This window comes from Falco punctatus (genome assembly GCF_963210335.1).
Source record: "Falco punctatus genome assembly, chromosome: 7".
NCBI classification, from domain to species: domain Eukaryota; kingdom Metazoa; phylum Chordata; class Aves; order Falconiformes; family Falconidae; genus Falco; species Falco punctatus.
In genome coordinates, this window is record NC_137587.1 from 50,606,691 (window position 1) to 50,628,399 (window position 21,709).

General features: G+C 36.7%; 1 protein-coding gene across 1 annotated transcript in view; it reads left to right on the forward strand.

Annotated features, from left to right (window-relative positions):
- HERC1 (HECT and RLD domain containing E3 ubiquitin protein ligase family member 1) overlaps positions 1–21,709 on the forward strand; it is a 112,377-nt gene that overhangs the window by 33,626 nt on the left and 57,042 nt on the right. The window contains 19 exon segments of the mRNA XM_080396356.1: positions 234–330; positions 1,906–2,049; positions 3,526–3,653; positions 4,401–4,545; positions 4,641–4,812; positions 5,963–6,097; positions 7,816–7,981; positions 8,570–8,695; positions 9,918–10,139; positions 11,325–11,477; positions 11,641–11,773; positions 12,267–12,458; positions 12,858–13,079; positions 13,981–14,154; positions 15,805–15,919; positions 16,012–16,132; positions 17,589–17,760; positions 19,785–20,091; positions 21,422–21,542. Coding sequence (XP_080252482.1) covers positions 234–330; positions 1,906–2,049; positions 3,526–3,653; positions 4,401–4,545; positions 4,641–4,812; positions 5,963–6,097; positions 7,816–7,981; positions 8,570–8,695; positions 9,918–10,139; positions 11,325–11,477; positions 11,641–11,773; positions 12,267–12,458; positions 12,858–13,079; positions 13,981–14,154; positions 15,805–15,919; positions 16,012–16,132; positions 17,589–17,760; positions 19,785–20,091; positions 21,422–21,542 — 3,045 coding nt within the window.

Here is a 21,709-nt window from a genome sequence, read left to right on the forward strand (position 1 = left end):
GATAAATAAGTCATGGCCAGTTTCATGTGTGAACATGTCTCCTTAGTACGCTGATTTCCACTTACCAAATACTAAATAGAAAAGATTGCAAGGATTAACTTGTGTGTATTTTCTCCACACATGTGAACAAGTTGATTGACGTAGACTGATTCTGAAATTTGACTTCTACAAGCTTTCAAGCTTCCTATTCAGTTTGTGTAAAAACTTGATGTTTATTTTTGCATGTAACATAGGTTGTTGTATGTGTATCTGCTGGATACAGACACAGTGCTGCTGTTACAGAAGATGGAGAGCTATATACATGGGGAGAAGGAGACTTTGGAAGACTAGGTAATTTTAAAATTTCATGAGATTCATTTGCAAGAATTGTTACGGATAATGATACTGTACATATATTTGCCTTGTTCTCTTATTGTCCCCTCTAAATACACGTACACATGTGTACACAGGTGTGTGTATACAGGTGACTGTATTAAAATAGTGTAGAGACTCTTAAACAGTTTTAACGCAGTTAATTTTACACGGAATTTTTTTTTTTTAAATTCTTTTCAGGAAAAGCTGCCTTTGTTTATTCGTAAAACAATATAAGATTGCCACTGCCGCTCTAAACATAAACAGTAGACATTTTAAGTGAACTGGAATTTTAGTTAAATGTGATCTAGTGATGGTAAGATGGCTCTTTGAACAGCCCTGAATAACTGGCTAATAAAATCAAGGGTCTGATTTGAATGTGAAGCTAACAAGGAAGCTTGAAGTTAAGTTTGCTGGAATGACTTAATGTCCTTTTACCTTAATAGGTCAAAAAAGTTAAATTTAACTGAAACAAAAACTATGGTGTTTCTATTTCATCATCGTTGCTGTGCAGCTGACATGCCTAGTGTAAACCCTTCTCCAGAGGTTCGGCTGCAGCAACAGATTTGGCTTAGAAAACTGATTAAAGTTGAGCGTTGGTTCCTTCATGCTGTCTTTGCTTTGACTGTCAGATCACCAAGTAGAGGGGTGAAAGCAAGTAACTGACAGGGGCAGAAGATGAGGATAGTGTAATAAAACTTGACTGGCACTGGTTTTCAGGGTAATCAGTAGAAGTGCTGAGCCTATACTTGCTGTTAAGAAAAGAACACTGCATTAGAGCATTAACCTACAAATCTGGGGGGGGCTGTGGAAATGTTCTCATTGAGTTTTAGGTTAATGTGGGTTTTTTACATGATTTGGGGAGCTTGAAGTATGCAATGGTGAGTTCCAGTGTGCAGCTAAAAGTAGCATTTAATTAGGTCGGTGTAACTTGTTCAAACCAGTTATGTATACCATGTGTAGTATTCTTTTCCCTCTGCTCCCCGTTTTTCTTCCATATCTCCAGAATTTCTGTTTATAAGACATGTAACTCATGCTTATTATGAAGTAGGTGATACTATAAAGTATTGGGCTTCCGCAGAAAGGACCAGTTGGAATTGTCGCTATCTAAAACTAACTAGTTTGCTGGTTTTATTTGTCTGTGCAGTATATAAGCTTGTACTGACAGTAGTAAGTAGGAGTGTGCCCTTATTCTAGCTTCCTCATGCTGTCCAGTGTTAGGAAGTACAGCTACTTAAATCAACTAGTATTAAAGGCAATTGTACTAGTAATTATTTTTATTTCTTTTAAACTAGGTAGAAAATAGCCCTATGATTTAGTGGCAGTGAGGTATGAACAAGTGTTCTGGAGTGTGTCTTATAAAAAGGAAATTTTTGCTAACCTTACTGAAGATCTCTTTCAAACCTTACTAAGAATCTTTCCAAAAAGTGGGCAGAAATTATCATTTGTGTCAATTACATGTATATGGGTTTTGCGAAATCTTACAGAGATTACAAACCATAAGCAGAATTTAAATCTTCACAAAAAGAACATACATTTTTCTTTTTTCCCTAGGTCATGGTGACAGCAACAGCCGCAACATTCCAACTTTAGTAAAAGATATTAGCAATGTAGGAGAGGTTTCCTGTGGCAGTTCACATACAATAGCTCTGTCCAAAGATGGGAGAACAGTGTGGTCATTTGGAGGAGGAGACAATGGTAGGTAAAAATAATATTTTGGTAGTAATTTTTGTCTTACTTCATCTACCTTGTAGCCTCAGTTCTCCTTGCAGTTTGTTTTTTTTGTTGGGGTTGGTTGTTACATTTTTTTGTCATTTGGTAGCTGTTCAAGAAAAGGATTTTAGTAAAATCTTAATATAATAATACATGAAGTTTAACTGCAAAATTATAGACTTTAAAAAGGATTATCAGAAGGAAGAGGGGTTTCACAGAGCAGAAGGCTCCATGAATTGCATGAACAATTGTGGAAAAACCACTTTGCTGATAACTTTCAAATAAACTCAGTCATTTGATATGGTAATAACTGTTTTCACATACTATAAACTGTTGCATTTTAAAGTGCCTCTTGAAGAAATGTTTCCCATCTCAAAAATGAAAGGCTGCTTCTGACTTTCATTGCCAGTAGTTGCTTTGTCAAACACAGAATTATTTATTTTCAACTGTTACTGTATTTAGCTAAATTTGCTTATGCTGATAAATAAAAATCAAAACTCAGGTTGAAATTGCTGTATTACTGGTTTCTTAGCCTAGTGTGAGAAGAGAGGAAAACGCAGGCTACAGAAATCTCATAATCAAATTGGTGGCTAATAGAACTGGGTAGGAATTTAAATTTTGTTCAAAAGCTAGCTCTGACATGCACATACAGAATGGTTTCCACTCCGCTGTCTCCCTCTTTCTGTAATTTCAGTTGCAAAATAAGTTTTTAACAGGACGGGAATCTTAACCTTCACAAAATATTGGAGTTTGCTCTTCTGTTTCAGTAAATTAGAAAGAATTTGGGGTTTGGGTATTAATAATGTGGTACTGAAATATCGTTGTAGGAAAGTTAAACCAGCATGAATCAATGCTTTGCAGAAATTGTCAGTCTTTGTAGTATATTTCACATTTGATCTGGGGTTTTCTCCTTCCTTTTGAGGTATATTATTCTGTCAACACACTGACGTGGTCTAGTGACAGTCCTTGTTTCTGAGGTCATTGATTGAAAATAGTGAAGTTGTGGATACAAACAGCTGTTTTCAAGAGAACTTAAATGGAGAATAAGGAATAAATATATTAATCATTACACAGATGCACACAGCTGTTAGGAAAAAATGCAGGAAAGCAAGAAAGTTGTTTTTTTCAAGTCACTTTATAAAAAGTAATTTTTTTATTTTTTTTTTGCCAAATATGAAAAGATTAGTGTTTTGGAAGGCTTTAATAGTTAAACAGCAGGCAATGAATAGTGTAGATATATGGAAGGAATATTTCTGTTTTTAAATAGATATCTGCTTCCTGAAGTCTGTAATTACAGCAGTTGAAAGAGACTAGGTTTTATAAAAAATGTAATATGTTTTAATTTTAAAATTATACTCTTGACATTTTTTTAAAATCCAAAAAGAGTTCTTTTTTGGTACTTCTAATTGTCATAGTTTATATATTAAAAATACCTTCCACTTGTGTTTCCTCCTTTTATAGGCAAACTTGGTCATGGTGACACAAATAGAGTATATAAACCTAAAGTTATAGAAGCCTTGCAAGGAATGTTTATTCGAAAAGTTTGTGCTGGCAGCCAGTCTTCACTGGCCTTGACATCAACAGGGCAGGTAGGCAAAAACAAGTTTTCATTCAAATTGTGAGAGCTGATGAAGATGGTGTGGTTTCATTATTTCAGCATTTAGTATTTTGACCTGAGAAAATATTCAACTCTTACTTATATTTAAGTTCTTGATTACAGATTGCTTAAGTACTGAGATCCTAATGTGCTAGAGTAATTCAAAATATGCTGAAGAGTCATGCAGAACTACACTTTTTCAAGTGTCTTGCTTAGCCACAGAAAATGAATTACTTTTAGGTTAACAAATGTAACCAGTGCAAAATCAAATTGGATTCAGGAAGCAAAGTGGGCTCTGGAAGCAAAAAAACAGTGAAATGCTTGTAATTTTTAATGCATTAACCAACTCTGGTGGCTAAGCGATTCAATATCTTTTTAAAATATATGTGTATTTTAGAATATAGGTGTTAACTGAAAGTTTTATTTCTATCTGAACAATCTCAGGAGAACCTGCAGGTAAACGTTTAGGCGGTAAATGAGAGCCCTTACCGGCATGATGTATATCCATGTCATACAACAAGCATTTGCATACATGCAACCTAACTGACCCCCAGTGTCACCCCACTGGGATTCGAAGGCAGTGGGTTTTTAAAGTATGGATTACAAATTCTAGAGTTTGGTGTAGCAGTTTCTTTTCTTGCAACAGCCTCCCCATGTGGCCAGTGATCTGGGTGGCTGGGGAGGCAGAAGTGTAGGTTGTATGAAGCATACGCTGATGTTTTGTGGTTGTTTGCTCTAGGTGTATGCATGGGGCTGTGGTGCATGCCTTGGCTGTGGCTCTTCAGAGGCAACTGCTCTCAGACCCAAGCTTATTGAAGAACTGGCTGCTACAAGGATAGTCGATATTTCGATTGGTGACAGTCACTGTTTGGCACTTTCTCATGGTAAAAAGAATAAGGTGTAAAAAACCCATAATTGTCCTCTTGATTAAAAGCAGCTGTATCTCAGGTTTTGTTTTCTACTTTATTTCTGTTTATAGACAATGAAGTTTATGCTTGGGGCAACAATTCAATGGGACAGTGTGGTCAGGGAAACTCTACTGGTCCCATTACTAAGCCGAAGAAAGTAAGTGGCTTAGATGGAGTTGCAATTCAACAGATTTCAGCAGGAACGTCCCATAGCCTTGCCTGGACAGCTCTTCCAAGGGACAGGTAACAATGACATTGGGGGACAGGTATATTGTTTTCTGTATACAAGTCCACTTTGGGATATGTTGAAATTTTAACTCTTTCCTGAAGGTGTTGACTGTGTCGTGCATTTCAAGTATTCTGCTTGTAATGATTTGGACCGGAGAGTCTTTTCTTCTCTCTTCCTCTCTCCTCTCCCCTCCCCATCTCTCTATTTTTATATTGTTACAGATTTCAAGTGAAAATTTAGCAGCACCAAGGATTTGGATATTAGTTCTTTGTATATGAAGATTTCTTAATCTGCTGTTAGGGAAAAGTTACCTCTACTAAAAATCCACAAGTTAGGCAGTAGAAGGAGAAACAACTAAGTATTTTTTTTTATTTTGTGCTTCTGACAAGATTTTTTTATGGCTTAGACAATTTCCTTTAGTGTACAGGGGGTAGACTAACCAAAGTACTTTGGGAGATGGGGAAGTGTAGACAAATTACTGATGTGGATTTAGATGTCTTAACAAATTTCTGGATGGCTGCGTGTTAACCTAAACTAAAAACAGGTACTAAAGTAAATACTTTGGTTATTAATATACAGTAACCGAAAGACTACTTTGTTGCACCAAAGACATGAGCCAAGTGATTTGACTGAACCGGTAAACTTTAATTTATATATGGACTAACACAAAGGAATAGAAAAACTTAGTATTTGAAAGATAATTCAGGAAGAATTTCAAATGCCCTGTTTTAAAGGGAGCTATCTTAAAAGATAGCTTAAAAGAATCAACTCAGAGGTGACACTCAGACAGTACTAAGTGGTACTACTCTTTCTGAGTTCTTCCTGTTTGTAACAAAATCTCCTTACAATCTGGCATTTGTGTTTAAAAAAAAAAAAAAAAAAGCGCTTTGTGAATAATTGATCAGCTTTTGCTTCAGTCAGATTAAATACATATGGCTTTATATTTATGGCATTGTAGGTGTTTTTGTTCATAAATGAGGAGTGATTTGTAAAGAACTTCTCAGAAAAGAGCGGAGAACAACCTTCAAGGAAGTTAGTCTGCCTCAATCATGTTAGTTTGTTCTAAGAAAGAAATAGGTTCATTCAAGCATGTACTCAACTGTTAATTTATTAAAGCAATTAGAATATTTTCAGTAGTTAATTTACTTTGATGTTTGATTCCAGGCAGGTTGTGGCATGGCACAGACCCTATTGTGTAGACCTTGAAGAAAGTACCTTTTCGCATCTTCGTTCTTTTCTTGAGCACTACTGTGACAAAATTAACAGTGAAATCCCCCCTCTGCCTTTTCCTTCATCAAGGTATATATATACAGCATATGAATGTTACAGATTTGTAGTCTTTAACAAGTGTAAGTCTGGGTTATTTGTTCATTCAGGTGCCCTTTGTATAACAGGAAGTTTTCAGTGCCTCAAATGTAGCAGGATCTTTTGTCTGGAATTTATTTTAATTATGCATTGAATTACGTATTTGCTTTTAGAGTTATCCTTCAAAAAACACTTTTCTGTATAATTACAATGCATTAATTATTTCTGTACATTATTTCTGCTTTGCCAGTTCTTCCTCCTGTAAGCAGTTTGGGGAGATCCTTACTGACTAATCCACTGATAAGCTCAGGCCAGGACAAACCCTCTTCAAGTGATAACCCATTGGTCCATACATCCAGTGGTGGGCTAACAGTGTGTGATGCTCAGAGCAGGAGATGGGTAGTTGCCATTGCATTTTGCGTTGGGGTCAGTGCTCTGGCAAAACCCTGCTTCTATCTAAGGAGTTAGGGTATTTTTTCCACAAGCATTTTTAGCCAGTGGGGGTGGGCTATTTCCTTCTGGCGGCTCAAGGTCTCTGATCACCTCTGGAGAGCTAGAAATAGTTCAGAATGCATGAAAGCTCTTTAAAGGTCATGTATGATTCTGTCATTCAGGTTATATCAAGTAGCATAACTTTTCCGTCTGAATGAACAAAATGAGAAAAGCATTTTTTCAGGAAATGACAGGCTAGGAAACTTTGTAATGAGGTATAGTATTAACAGTCAGAGCAGTTTGCGTCTGATACAGACAAGGTTACTAGTGGACAGTTTGGGATGTTTCATGATGAGTTCCACTTGGGTGGGTTTTTTTCCTTTTTTTTTTTTTTTTTTTTTTTAAGATAAGATACTCCATTAGATTTGAAAATGCAAGCTGCTTCTCACAAACATGAGATTTGTAGACATGAAATGTCACTTAGCTTTGAAATACATGTGCAGGAAGCATTTTCCTTGCTTTAGATATGGGGAGCCTTTATGCATTTCCGCAAATCTGTCTTTTCTGGAAGGTGCTCCAGAAAATGAAATGCAGTAAAACTTACTGATAATCAGCTATCTTGATAGTGCCGTATTGACTTAAAATAGCCTCTTGACAAATTGTCAGTAATTGTTATTACAGCTTCCACATTTGAGCCTTTTCATCAAAGGTGACTTTTTAAATGTATTGCTATAAAAAACGAAAGCATGAATGTTTCCTCACTAACATTTGCAAAACCCACTAGAAATATCAAAGATCCTTATGAATCTTTTTCCTTGCTACAAAGTTTTTCAACAGTTTTCTTCTTTAAGAGGGCTAGAAATTAATATCCTGACTTTTCATTTTTAATCTGACTGTTGTACTCCTAAATATTCTGAGAGAAGACTACATTTATTACTTAAAAGTTTAGTTTTTTTCTTTTGTGAGGAATATATTTGTTTATTTATTTGTGTGTTTTGGGATGATTTTGCCTCCTAATTCATGAGGCTAGTTCTCTAAACTGAATGCCTCTTGGAATTGTTGTCCACAAAGACAATTTTCTGTATTCTACTTTTGTTTTTTGTTCTTTTTAAGGAGACCGGCAGTAGCTTTTCAGAGGAGTTTCTTTAAAGGCCCACTTGTAATTTACTTATCTTTCTCATGTGCAAAATCAAATGAGAGTTAAAAGCTTAGTGCACTAATAAGTGAAAGGGAGTAAGGCTAATAATAGGAGAGATTAACAGGGTTGTATGTCTCTACAGGGAACATCACAATTTTCTTAAGTTGTGTTTGAAGCTGCTTTCTAATCATCTTGCACTTGCACTGGCTGGAGGTGTAGCTACTAGCATTCTTGGCCGGCAAGCTGGTCCTCTTCGAAATTTGTTGTTTAGACTGATGGACTCTTCTGTCCCTGATGAAATTCAGGAAGTAAGTAATGCTTTTTTGTTTACATGTGAAAGTTCTTCTACTCTCTTTTCTTTCTTCCTTTTTTTGACTGTGTAATTAGAGATTTTTCTGACTTTCTGAACTTGTCATTCTGATGGACACAATTCTGACTTTTTTACTCATTTAATTGCCATCACTGTTTCATGATCTGAAAGCAGAGGAGTGTATTTGTATAAGAATTTCAAAAGCTGCTTTTATTTTGTAACATTTTAATTATTACTGCTTGTCATAACGAGCTTGAAATGTTCATGTTGTGGACTGAGGAACTGACTTGAGTAACCTCTCCTGAGATGGCACTCTTACATGAAGTAGCACCTTACAAAGACTTTTTTGTTTTGACAATACGTTGGTCTCATTTCATTGCTTCAGTGTGCTGCATATCTTTGCATCACAGAATAAAAGATTAATGTTCTACTGTATGATAGAATTCTGATGTTAAATGACAGTAAGTGGATGTTTTGGATATATCCTGTGTGACATTCTGTGTTTTTTAGAGATACAGTTGAGTTGATGCTTTCCCCCCTCTCCGTGCCCCCACTGAAAAAGTGTTTTCTGCTGCTCTAATTTTAGGTCGTAATCGAGACTCTCTCAGTAGGAGCAACTATGCTGCTTCCTCCATTGCGGGAGAGAATGGAATTGCTGCATTCTCTTCTGCCCCAAGGTCCTGACAGATGGGAAAGCTTATCAAAAGGACAGGTAAGGTCAAGTAAAAACACGCTGTACTTTGAAAGCAGTTGGTTTGGGGTTTGTTGGTTGGTTTTTTTTCCCCTAGAACATTTTGAACAGTGAGGTGGGCCTCATTTGCAGAGTGGAAGCACGTTGTTGGTGCAATGCAGTGCAAAGCCAAACTTTACAAAATCTGTGGGTAGCCTGGCTAAATCAGAATATAGTGAGGAAGGGAGAACTATGTGATTTCTCAGGTGAAGTTTGACTACAGAAAGGTTAGGAATTGCTGTGGTAGAGTATCTAGACAAGTTTAAAAATTAGGTATTTTTGAATACTAGCCTGATAGTCTTGGTAACAAAAAAATTAACTATATTCTGGGAAGAATACCTGTATAGTGCTTTTCCTATATGGATTTCACCCTGCTTTGCAAAGATGACTGGGGTGTTCCTATTTTCTTTTTCTGTCTTGAATGTAAATAACAAGAATTAATGCAGGAATTAACTTGCCCAGTATCCTACAAACGGAAGGAAAGAAGTTCAAGGAACTGTCTTTCAGGGCAATAGGAACTGAAGCTTCAGCAGCCGTCTCTAGATTAAAAAATGAGATAAACTTTTATTCAGTTCTGTACACATGGGGTCCTGATCCTGGTCAAATCCTTTACTTTACACACTATGGAATAGACTGGTTTACACTGACACTGAAACTATGAAGAAGAATGTTCTGATGCTAATTTTCTAAAGATTTCTGAAGATTAGTAGTGGTACAGACTAAAACCCCTGGCAGTTACTAGATCAGATTTTTCAGGATTCATAACCAGCACCAGAGGGGAATAATAAGGAAGACTGAAGGTCATTGCTCTGCATCTGCCACCTCCCTTGTTCTAATGGCTTTTTACACTTTCTGTTTTTCATATGTATTTATTAGAATAATTGCCCCACCGTCCCCCCAGTAATCAGATAAGTAGGACAAGCTGGAGAAAGCATTTGGTCCAATGTCTAGTATCTTTCCCTTAATCTCAGATTTTTTTTACTAGGTATGGTCATCTAATTCAGTATATTTATCTATCTATTCTCTAATACTTCAGCAGCAGGAAAAACTGTTTGGATTTTTTTGGTAAAGTCCTCCAGCTTATTTTCATGTCTCATTAGAATATCTTTATTGCATAACTATGTCTGATGCTTTTTTCTTTTTAGATTATTATTTTATCTTCATTAACAAAGAGTGTTTCTCGTGTCTAAACGCTTTTCTTTAGCGAATGCAATTGGACATTATTCTGACAAGCTTGCAGGACCACACACATGTAGCTTCCCTGCTTGGCTATAGCTCACCGTCTGATGCCACAGAAACTTCCTCATTATGTATCAGCTATGGAAATCTCTCTGATCAAACGTATGCCATCCAGAGCAGCCATCCGGATACTCATCTAGCTGAAATCTTAATGAAGACTCTTCTAAGAAATCTGGGATTTTATACGGTATGTATAGGCCTTGTAGTTGGTTAGTTATTTTTCTTAATGTCCATGAATTTTGAATACTTAGGGTGAAAAGAGTTTCCCTGCTTTCAGAAAATGGTGCTCTTTTTGTTTAGCTAAAGTAGTAGTGCCTTGTGTATTTCTCCTGAAGTGGACAAACATCAGCTAAGTCATCTCATCATTATGGTTCTAATGTTATTGTAGTGGTATTTGTTGTTTAACTTGGCTTATGTAAATGTAGTATTGGTTTCATACCAGACTAAAGTACTTAATTACTCTTGCTTTGGCTTCAAAAATTTTTGGAAGATAGAATGTAATGTAACACATCAAGTGAGTAGATCGTGTGGAATCCTTTGTGTCAGTGTAATCTCAGCCACTAGAGAAGGATAGCCAGAACCAGAACCAGGAATCTGTTTAACTTCACTAGAGTAACTACCGTATAGTAGTGAAGCAAGTACAGGACAGCCATCTTCTTATACAGCGCATGTGGAACAGATTGTTCTTAGAAAGTGTAGGGGAGTGTAAGAGTAAGTAACTGACTCACCTTTTTATTCAACTAGCCAGTTAAATAGAACAGTGGAAGAAATCAGAGATCATTACTTCTCTGGCGTAGTATCCCTAGCTCCTGAGGGTGAGGGCTGGTAGTTGTTTGTTCTTTTTTCTAGACCTCTGCCAGTCATCTAGCTTGAGCTATCTGCCTTGAATTTTGTACTTGAAATGAACTCTTTTTTTTTTTTAACTGATTTCAGAATGAATTCAAGCAGTCATCTGCCTTCTGCTCCTGTTATTGCTATCCTAGATAGTGCAAGGAAGGATTCTAATCTGAAACATTTTATGTATCAGCCCACAATAAATTCTAAAGGGTTATATATTTTAACATACTGTGATTTTTGGGGACCAGGGTGGGGAATGAGTTTCTTCATCCAATTACCGTTGGTGAGTTAAACAGAAAATATTTCTGTATCCCAAAATACCCTTTTTAGAATAGAAATGTTGGCTTGACAGCTATCACAGTCAGTATTGTGACATTCTAAACAATTGTGATTTTGAGTTTGGTTATCCGATGATCCACTTGACGTTACCAGATTTCTTCAATAATTACAGGTGCACATGGTAAAGTATTGTTGGAAGTAGTGTTGGAAGACGCAGTTGATTGTTCTTTTTTCTCCCCACTTTTTGTCATAACAGGACCAAGCTTTTGGGGAACTGGAAAAAAACAGCGATAAGTTTTTACTGGGTACATCATCATCAGAAAACAGCCAACCAGCTCATCTTCATGAGCTTTTATGTTCACTGCAGAAACAGTTGCTGGCTTATTGCCACATCAACAGTGTCAGTGAGGTGTGTGTCCTTGTTTTTGTTGTTTAGGGTGGGGGAAAAAAGAAATTCAATGTGCATGAGCACCAGAACGTTGTAATGTTCCTGTTGAAAATCGTTGTGAGTATTTGAAAGCTAAACTGCTTTAAATACATTTACAGACTTATGGTTGTTTCCTTCCTTCTAGAATTCCAGCAGTGTGGCACTACTTCACAAACACCTTCAGCTTTTATTGCCTCATGCTACAGATATCTATTCCCGTTCTGCTACGCTGCTGAAGGAGAGCTCATGGAACGGTAGCGTTGGAGAAAAACTGAGAGGTAAATGTTTGCGGTAAAATCACTAATGGTGGATCCATAAGCTTAGGGCTTGGTAGTTTAGATTTGAATACTAAACCACCTTATTTTCCATATATCTGCATAAAGTAGACATCCCAAGCCTCCCCAAAAGGAGGAGATTAACTATCTACCCAAGGATAGCATCTGGTTCGTAGCTTCAATAGAACGTTTTGCATGCAGGAAGAGTACTGAATAGAGAGGATATTGTCTGTGCATTATTGTTTCAGTTCTGTTAGTTCTAGATTTCTCTTCTTGAAAGTACATTTTTTTGAGATGACTGAAAAGTGCAGTAGTAAAATATATATATATTTTTAATAGATTTTGTATAGATAATAATTATTAAACAAACCCCCCAATTCAACATATACAATTGAGACATTTGGAGACAGCTGAGGTATTTTCATGCAGTTCTTTTGTACTTGTTAAATTGTGCTTGAAATATATCATTCAGAATATATTTTTTTTTCCTCTGTAGATGTAATTTATGTATCAGCTGCTGGTAGCATGCTGTCTCAGATTGTCAACTCATTATTGTTACTGCCAGTATCAGTAGCTCGGCCTTTGTTGAGTTACCTGCTAGATCTGTTGCCACCTTTAGATCGTCTTAATAGACTGTTACCTGCTGCAGCCCTTTTAGAAGATCAAGAACTACAGTGGCCACTTCATGGTAAGTGTAATAACTAACACACTTTTAATCTGAAAAATAAAGATCAGCATGTCACCTTTTGTGTAGTGGAAGTTTAACTTCCCCTTTTAAGTTGTCCTTTTCTGTTTTTTTTTTTTTAAGCTAAGTGTCTTGCTACATCTCCTTTTCAAATTCTTAAATGTATTGACATCCTTTGCTGTGAAATACTTTGAGCTGCAGGCAGAATTCTTTGTTCTGTCAACTCAAAATGTACGTTGATTTGAGTGGGAATCTAAAAGCAATATTTGAAATATGTATTGATATATAAAAATACTATGTTTGTAATACATGAAACTACCATTCTATTCTTGTAAAAGAAACACTGATTTTATCATCTGGGCAACAGTGACCAATTTAACAATTCATTGCTAATACTTGTAGGTGGACCTGAATTAATTGATCCCGCGGGAGTGCCCTTACCACAGCCTGCCCAGTCTTGGGTATGGCTTGTGGATCTGGAGAGAACAGTAGCTTTGCTTATTGGGCGGTGTCTTGGTGGCATGCTTCAAGGGCCCCCAGTGTCCCCTGAGGAGCAAGATACAGCATATTGGTTGAAAACTCCACTTTTCAGTGATGGAGTGGAAATGGATATTCCTCATTTAGGTAAGCTGTTAAATGCAGGTGTCTAATTATCATTGTAAATATTTGTGTTCAGTTTTGAAATTCCTGACGATGTTTGAGTAAGTCTGTGTACTTAGGGATTGTCTTTCAGCATTCTTGCCTATTTATGTAGTGATACAAGAAGTTGGAAAACGGATATTTAAGTATATGCTGTAGTTTACAAAGGGTCTTGGAAATGCGTATGGAAGAAAAAGATCTGTAGTTTCTCAGTGAAAGAAGTAACACAGGCTTCACTGAGTTAATTTTAAATGCTTTTCTCTTGGATGCTCAGCATTTAGCAGACACACCACAGGCTCCATTGTTCATAATAATTATTGAAAGATATCATCTTAAATTATATTTTACTTAAAAAATGTAATTTTGATTTATTAGAAATAATACTATTAACAAGAAAATGTCAATCCTTCTGATCTGCCGGAACTGTTAACAGGACTCAGCATTAGTATTTCTAGTCATTCCTTCCTATTTGAATAATGCACTCGCTGCTGCTTCTCTGTGGCCTGTTTCTCTTAGTTCACATCTCCTTCCTCTGATTCTGAATAGACTACTTCAAAACTTATTTACAAGACATAGTATTTTGAAATGAGTCCATGCAGTAACTGTAGGTATATGGCTATATAGTTCAGGTAGAACTAATGATCCAGGATTATGCTATTGAAGCAGAGTTAGATAATACCTCTAAATCTTCAGTGGTTTTACATGAATTGTAACGCTGAGTCACTTTATTCCTTATGTAATGTGAGTTTCTAGTTGGACAATGAGATGTCTTGATTTTAGTTTTTTTTAAAATGGAGAGTGAAAGCTGGTTTACACACTTTTTATGTAGATGATTGTAATCCTCAGTGTGTGGAGTTCCATTTCTTAGGTATTTCCCTTCTGTTAGACAAATGCATGAGCTCCTTACTGGAAGTGGCCCTATCTGGAAATGAGGAACAGAAGCCCTTTGATTATAAGCTGAGACCTGAGATTACAGTCTACGTTGATTTGGCCTTGGGTTGTACAAAAGAGCCAGCAAGGAGCCTTTGGATCAGTATGCAAGACTATGCTGTTAGTAAAGGTAAGATGTTGAAAATGTGTGTATGTGGTGTTAAAAGCATATTGCATGCTTCAACTTCATGTCTAGCAGAATCCTGTATTTTCTTTGCCAATGACTTCTGATTCTGTGATATCATAAACTTAAATTTATTTTCATGTTCCAGGATCTTTCTTCTGCTTTTTCTTTTACGTACTTTTGATGTTGATTCCAGTGCTTGGCAAACACGTAGATCAGTGTTCTTTTTCCCTCCAAATTAGAAAAAAGAGAGACTCTTGTTTGTTTACTCAGTTGTTGGTGTTTCTGTTTTCCTAGTAGAGCAGGGTGAAACTCTGAATTAAAAAGAAAAATTGATGGGGAGGCGATGGGGGAAGGCAGAGTAATTTGCTAAATATGTTAGGAGTGGCATGAAGGAGTAATCATCTCTTTTCCAAGTCTCTGGGGGACTGGCCTCACAGTAGTAATGGTTCTTCATGCTTATTGCCTAAAATCTAGGTTCCTGCTCAAGCTTCCCAGGTCTTGTTTTAATGAGGTTCACTAAGCATTAAGGTTGTACTGTAACTCTGCTGGATCCAGAGGTGGTTGTGTGTAGCTCTGGCCAAGCTAGGCCAGATCAAGATGACAGCAAATGGTGGTGTGTGCCTGCTGAGAGCAACACAGAGAATTCTCTTGCAAAATTCCACAGAAGTGTGAATTCCAGTAAAAAATGCTGGTTGTCTGTTGGCAAAATCTGAGATGAGTAGGCCAATATGTGTTACTTTGGTTACGGAATTGGGTGTTTCAGAAGTTCATGTGGTTCTGCTCTCTTCGCAATGCAAGCAGACTGCAAGTTGTATGGTGGCAGTTAACACCGTATCAAATACAAAGTAGTAGTACTTGCCGAGGAGCAGGTATGTTAGATTAAACTCTGGGCATGCAAGTTTATAGGATTTCTACAGCAGTTTGCAGGGATTCATAGGTAACATTAATTGAAAAAAATACTGTGAAGATAGTTGTAAGGAACTTGGATGGTAGGGGTTGGGTTTTTTTCCCCTCGTGAAAAATTATAGTGCCTTGTGGAGATTTGCATGGTAGTTCGGCTATTTTATAGCAGAACAATATTATTTTCATAATGGTACTTTTTAAAATAGGGGAAAATTACTTCGAAATTAAAAAGTTAGCTGCTGAAAATACTGGACTAACCTTAATATTGAGACCTGAAAATGTCTCTTGTTAATATTAGTAGTGAAGCTTGTCCTAGTGTTAATAGGTGGCTTTCCTACTGGAGAAAAAGTGAGTCTGCATAACAGTTTTTGAATGTGGTTTCAACCTCGTGTAAAAGAGCAGGAAGTCTCAAATATGGTGTGTTTCTAAACAAGTTCCATGTAAATCAGTGGCTAGGTCAAGAGAAGAGCTCCAGTTCAGTATCCTTGCTTGAAAGAGGGGGTTGTATTGTCGGTTCGGATCTTTGAGTCTCTGGTGGCAATTCGTGTGGATGCCCTTGGCTAACTGTCAGAGGAAAACACATTTGTCTGAAGCTGTGTATTTATGAGTGAAGATTAGCATCAATAAACATTAAAACTACTTCTACTTTGAAAGATTGAAATGGATGAAGATTTTTTTTATAATGTCATTGAAAATATATTTGTTTGTTGGAAACAGTAGCCAGTTTTGATGAATCCTTTCTATTTTCAGATTGGGATACTGCAACTTTAAGTAATGAATCACTCCTAGATACTGTGTCCAGATTTGTTCTTGCTGCTCTTCTGAAACATACAAGTTTACTTAGTCAAGCTTGTGGTGAGAGCAGGCAAGTAACTTCAAGCTGCTTTTAAGAGTTCAGCTTAAATTTTTAAAAGAAAGTTTGTATGACATTTTCCATTTTGGGTCTCTTTTGTGTAGGTACCAGCCTGGCAAAGCCTTGGCAGAAGTATACCGTTGTGTATATAAAGTTCGGAGTCGCTTGCTTGCCTGCAAGAACATGGAACTTATCCAGACTAGATCATCCTCAAGAGACAGATGGGTAAGACTGTATATCTCTTTTCAGTTCTTCAAGCTTTACGGTGTTTTAAGAAAGTATTATTGAATGTTAGTTTCATATATGTTGCTAGTATTTTTGTTCTATCTGGTTGAAAAACTTGCAGGAGTTTCCAGATTAAAACAGGCAATGTATAATTATAGAGTCTGTTAATCTGTAGTACTTGCGGTATTAAATCAGTTGAAGCAAATGATTGATTGACAATATTTGACTCAAGCGCAGCCTGAGCCCTAGTTTTCCCTGTAAACATAGCGCTGGTGCGCTGGATCACAGAAGCCTGCAAGTTAGGTGTAGATTGCTCAGCTGTGCCTAAGGCCATGGCTTAGCCTGGCTGCCCTTCCTGAACCAACCGAGTTAGCTGGGCCTCTGATCTCTGCCCTCTCTGTACCTCGTGTCTTCCCCTTCCCTGCCTTACCCCTTTTTCCTTCCTCCCCAGCCAGCTTATTTTCTTAGTCCTAACATTACTTTAAGGTGACTTGTCCTTGTCAACCCTATGTGAATGTTAGACGTGATAAGACTGGGCCTGGAACTAGCGTGATGGCAACTTTGAATCATTTTATTAGGGCTTAATGATAGAATGATGAGAGCAAATAAGAGGTGCCACCTCTGCTGCTACCAAGACCTTCTGGTTTTTTGGAACAGAAAACTGACAGGAGAGGGCAGGTGAATTATGCTGGTGGGATGTGTATGTTCCAAGAGTTGTATGGTTAGTTACCTTCCGAAGTATTCTAAAAACCTTTAATGTAATTGTATGTTTTATATTTAAAACTTTGCCTTCTTCAGATTGTCTTAAAGCTGTTTCCTACATTGGAAAATTGTCTTTTGGGTAGTAAGTATTTTGCTGGTCAGCTCTTATATGCTCAAATTAAGGAAAGCATCAAACAAAATATATCTACTCAATCAAAAAGATTTTTAAAATTAAAATTCTAAGATTGTTATTTTTCTTGTGCGCCTTATATGCTAATCTTTGATCTTGGAGTGTACATCTATTTAATTTCATTGAAATAAAAGGGAGGAAAGAACTGCAAGTTCAGAACTGTTAAGAAAGAAAATGGGAACATATTGGGTAACACTAACAAAATCTTGTCCATTGAAGTAAGTTTTATCATATTCGTGTTCTTTTTAAAGTGAGAAAATTTTATGAGGCAACAGCATGTGGTTACTAAATGCTTTGATGCTGAAGTGTCAAAGTCTGGCAATAGTAAGCATTAAAAGGGGACATTTTTCTGCAAATAATCTGAGTAATGGTTATGAAAGGAAAACTAAATTTTCCAGCTTGGGTATTTAAAGCTTTGAATGTAAACAGCTGTCTATTTATATCCCACAATATCAAAAGTATTTTTTGATAGAAAAAAACTTATTAGATACCTATATCCTTTATGTTCATCTTTTATTTTGGTGAGAGTTAATTTCACTGTATAAATATTTTTTTTTAATCAAGATGTTAGATAACCAAGAATCTGCCGATATTGATACTCAAGAACATTCTTTTACTCGTACAATTGATGAAGAAGCAGAAATGGAGGAGCAGGCAGAACGCGATAGAGAAGAAGGACATCCAGAACAAGAAGATGAAGAGGAGGAAAGAGAACACGAAGTTATGACAGCTGGTAGTAAGTACTAGTTATGTGTGTCAGTAACGTAATGTGCTTTGGAAGGACAATATATTTTTCTCCTGAGGTAAAATGGAGAAATTATTTAAACCATTATGAAAGATTTGTCTGCATGAACATTGTAAGAAGTTTATTTTTATAAAATGATGCAGTGCTTTAATTGGGTCAGAAAAGTCTGATGCAAGGGAATGTGAATACCAGGCAAGTGGACTGCCTTTATGGACAATTCTCAGGGCATCTGACATATACCAACATTTTTTATATGCACTGTCTACAAGACTAATAGGTTTCGTCTTGTTTTCTCTAAACTTTTGTTCAATAGATCTCTTGAGTTTTCATCAGTATTTACATATAGAATTTTTACTGTGTTGGTATGTGTTACTCTTGTATGTAGTAAGCTTTAATGGGTTATATTATCCTGAAGTTCAGGAACAAAATGCTGTTCATAACAGTGTATTGACTGAGTTGGCATTCAGTTGTACCTTCGATTTTCTTGAATCTATGAAAAATGCAGTGGTTTCAGTCAGTGTTTGTTATTTGTAACAGTATTTACGATACTTTCTCATGGGTTTTCTAAAAAACTTGTTCAGTTCTTGAGAAGATAGCTTGAAAAAGGTGAACTTCACAAACTTGTTATAGTGACTTGGGTTTGTAGTCAGGCTCAGTGGGGTAGTTAATCTTTAATTTTTCCAATTTTACTCAAGCAACGTAGTCACACTCAGTTGTTTTTTCTATTGTTACTATAGTGTCCTCAAAGACAGAAATGTCTTAAAAAATTACCGTAGAATGTGTGTAGCTTAAAAAATAAAGTGGGCTGACTTGAAATATTTTCCATAGATACATAATTTTTTTTCTTCTCCAAATATTGTTCCTCCGAATACCACTAGAATGTTTTTCTTTTTCCAGCCTCTGCTGTCATCACCTGTTTTGCTGACAGTGTTTATAGTCCCTGTTCCCCATTAGGACTCCCATATTCCTGTTTGGGATCTTGTAGGCCACAACGTATGTTACACCTTGAGTTTCTATATGATGTGTTATTACCTCCACAGTGCAGTAGGCTTTCCTGAAAGTGAACCATGGAATAGAAGTGCACGTTCATGAGATGATATATGGCTCTAGAAGGTGTTACCTGTGTGTTACGTGTTCAGTAGATGCTATATACTTTTGCTGCTTGATATGGAGTTATCCTGGGCAAATGCTGACGTTCTCAAATGCTGCCTGGACAGGGTTACTGGGTACAATAAAGGAGATGTATCCAGAAATATCCAGACAGACCAGTAATGTTATGTGGAGAAAGGTGATGATGACTCTGTTACTAGAAATCCTAAGGGAAGCAGATCCTCACCTGCAGAGTTTAGTTTATGTCCTTGATGCCTTGCTGCTTCTGACTATTAATGTCTTTGAAGGAAGTGTTTAGGTTCACCTTTGCCTTTCCAAAGGGGAACTGAATCTTCAAAATTATTAAGTCAAGAGAGCTGTAGCTCTTTGGACAGAGATGATATAGTCTCTCACACAGCTTCTTTAGACAAATCTGGCACCTAAGACAACAGCAGAATTAAGCAAAGGGGGGAAGGCTGAGAATTTTGATGGGATCTTCATCGTACTGACTGAAGCTAACAAAAGCCTGAAACTGTTTCAGTATTGAGTTGCAGATGTGCTGGAATACAGATTTACAGAAACATTAGTTATATACATCTGCTAAAAAGCAAACATGAAATAATCTCTTTCTCTTTGATGCTATCCAAACAGGAGTTGGGTTGCAGTAAGACACTGAAAGCGTTTAGTGTTCTGTCAAATTGCATTGTCCTCTTCATTTTAAGCTTAACATTGTGTAAATGCTTCGTTTAACCTGTTTGCATGACTTCTTTTATAGCTTTGTATTATTAATGTATTCTTTCACTGTTGGAAAAATATTTGTTGTTGTTTGTAGTGGGCCAGTTCTTGGCCCAAGATGTAGATGAATATTTCAAGCTGTGTAGCTTTGTCTAGAAGTTAAGACCTTCTTTTTGTGTTGCATGTTACAGAAATATTTCAATGTTTCCTATCAGCCCGTGAAGTAGCTCGCAGTCGGGATCGAGATAGGATGAACACTGGGACAGGGACTAGACTTGATGATCCACCTCCTCAGTCTCAGCAGGAACGAAGAATCAGCACTGATCTGACAGAGGGTCAGGATGTGTATACTGCTGCTTGCAACTCTGTGATCCACAGATGTGCCTTGTTGATCTTGGGAGTCAGCCCTGTTATTGAGGAGCTGCAGAAACGAAGGGAGGAGGGACAGTTACAGCAGCCTCCCTCTACTACGCCTGAAGGGATTGGACTCATGACAAGGTGAGGTTTGCTTACTTCTTAGAGTTAACTCTTCTTCCTTTACAATTGATTAAATAACCTCAGTTTTCCTCTGAGGATTCTTAGAATTTTTTTAGAAGGTTTTTGCTTAGAGCAACCTTATGCTTTTGTTGAGAACAGTGATTTTTCTCAATTTTCTTTGTCCACGTTAACTAAACCTTAATAAGAGTTTTATTCTGTGTAGACCATACTCACTTTGTAGAGTTGGGCTTAATGATAGATAGTATTGAAGTCCTGTGCAGATAATCTGAGGCAATTGGAAAAATTCTTATTTTTTCCTAAAATTTGTTTGTGTGTTTGGATTTTTTATTACCATAATTATATTTTCTTTAACTTTACCAATATCCTACATAGTAGTCTCCAAAAAATATTTGTAGGATATGTTTAAAAGCAAAAGTTTCAAAGCCTATTGTGGAAAAAGTGCCATTTGTATTTGATTTTTATAAATATTCCTAACATATTGGCATGTGTAAGACACTGTTGTTAGATACAGAAGAATAGCAAAATAAAGCCAAGACAGCTCATTGAATTGGAGAAGTGTATAATTTAGTGTAAGCAGTACCTAATGTTTTTTAATTTTCATAACCTGGGATATTCTTGGTAACAGTTTTATTCTAAACTTGGTAACTTAAACTTTTATTTGAGAGAACTTTGTGTGTATTAGAATATAACACAGGAATTGTGTAGCTGGTACTACTAGTGAACTCATGAGTCTGCTTAAGATTCTAGTGTACAGAAACTCTACTCTGATACTTCAAATGAAGATACTGTTGGGGAGTTCAGAGAGAGATTATATACTTTCAGTACCCTTTTACTCTTTTTGCCTCTTTCTGGAAATCTAGTGTCTAAATCATGGGTGGCTGCCTCTGTTGTCAAAGTGGCTTTCATGTTCAGTGTATCAACTTTAGGATGTATTTTATGGGTGGGTTTTTAAAAAGTTCAGTGCTTTTTCACCCATTTATCTGTCCCTGTTTTCTTGTCCTCTCAGCTGAGAAGTGTTTTTGTATGCTGTATGTAACACCTACCAAGGCAATTGAATGGTCACTCATTTGAGGTTGCTGTTTGTTCAGCTGACCAATAAGGGTGTTAAGAAGTAGCAGTTTATGAATACCCTTTATAAGCATAATAACTGAAGTCATCAGACCATTTTTTTGCTCTTTGGTGTGGTCTTGTGATGTTCTGTGATAGTCTGATCCCAAATAAAACTGTGGTACCAGCTAAATTTTACTACCAATTCTTACTTTTGCCTAATGTCACTATTTTCTTCCTGTGTGTGTGCATGTGCGTGTGAATGTGCGTGCACCTGAAGCAGGAGTGAAAGTCTTACTGCAGAAAGTCGCTCAATCCATGCAAACTCAAACTACAGACTGATTAAGTCAAGAAGTGAATCTGATTTGTCTCAGCCAGAATCAGATGAGGAAGGTTATTCATTGGTAAGTAAACTAGCATTATGTATTTAGGGATTGTCAACATAGTATTTAGGTGGGAAGTACATCTTCAACATTTGTTTAGTACTGTGTTTCAGTACCTTAGTTTCTCTTCTAATAGCGACCATTGTTAAGAGAAAGTAATAATGGTAGGAAACCGATTGAAATTATAA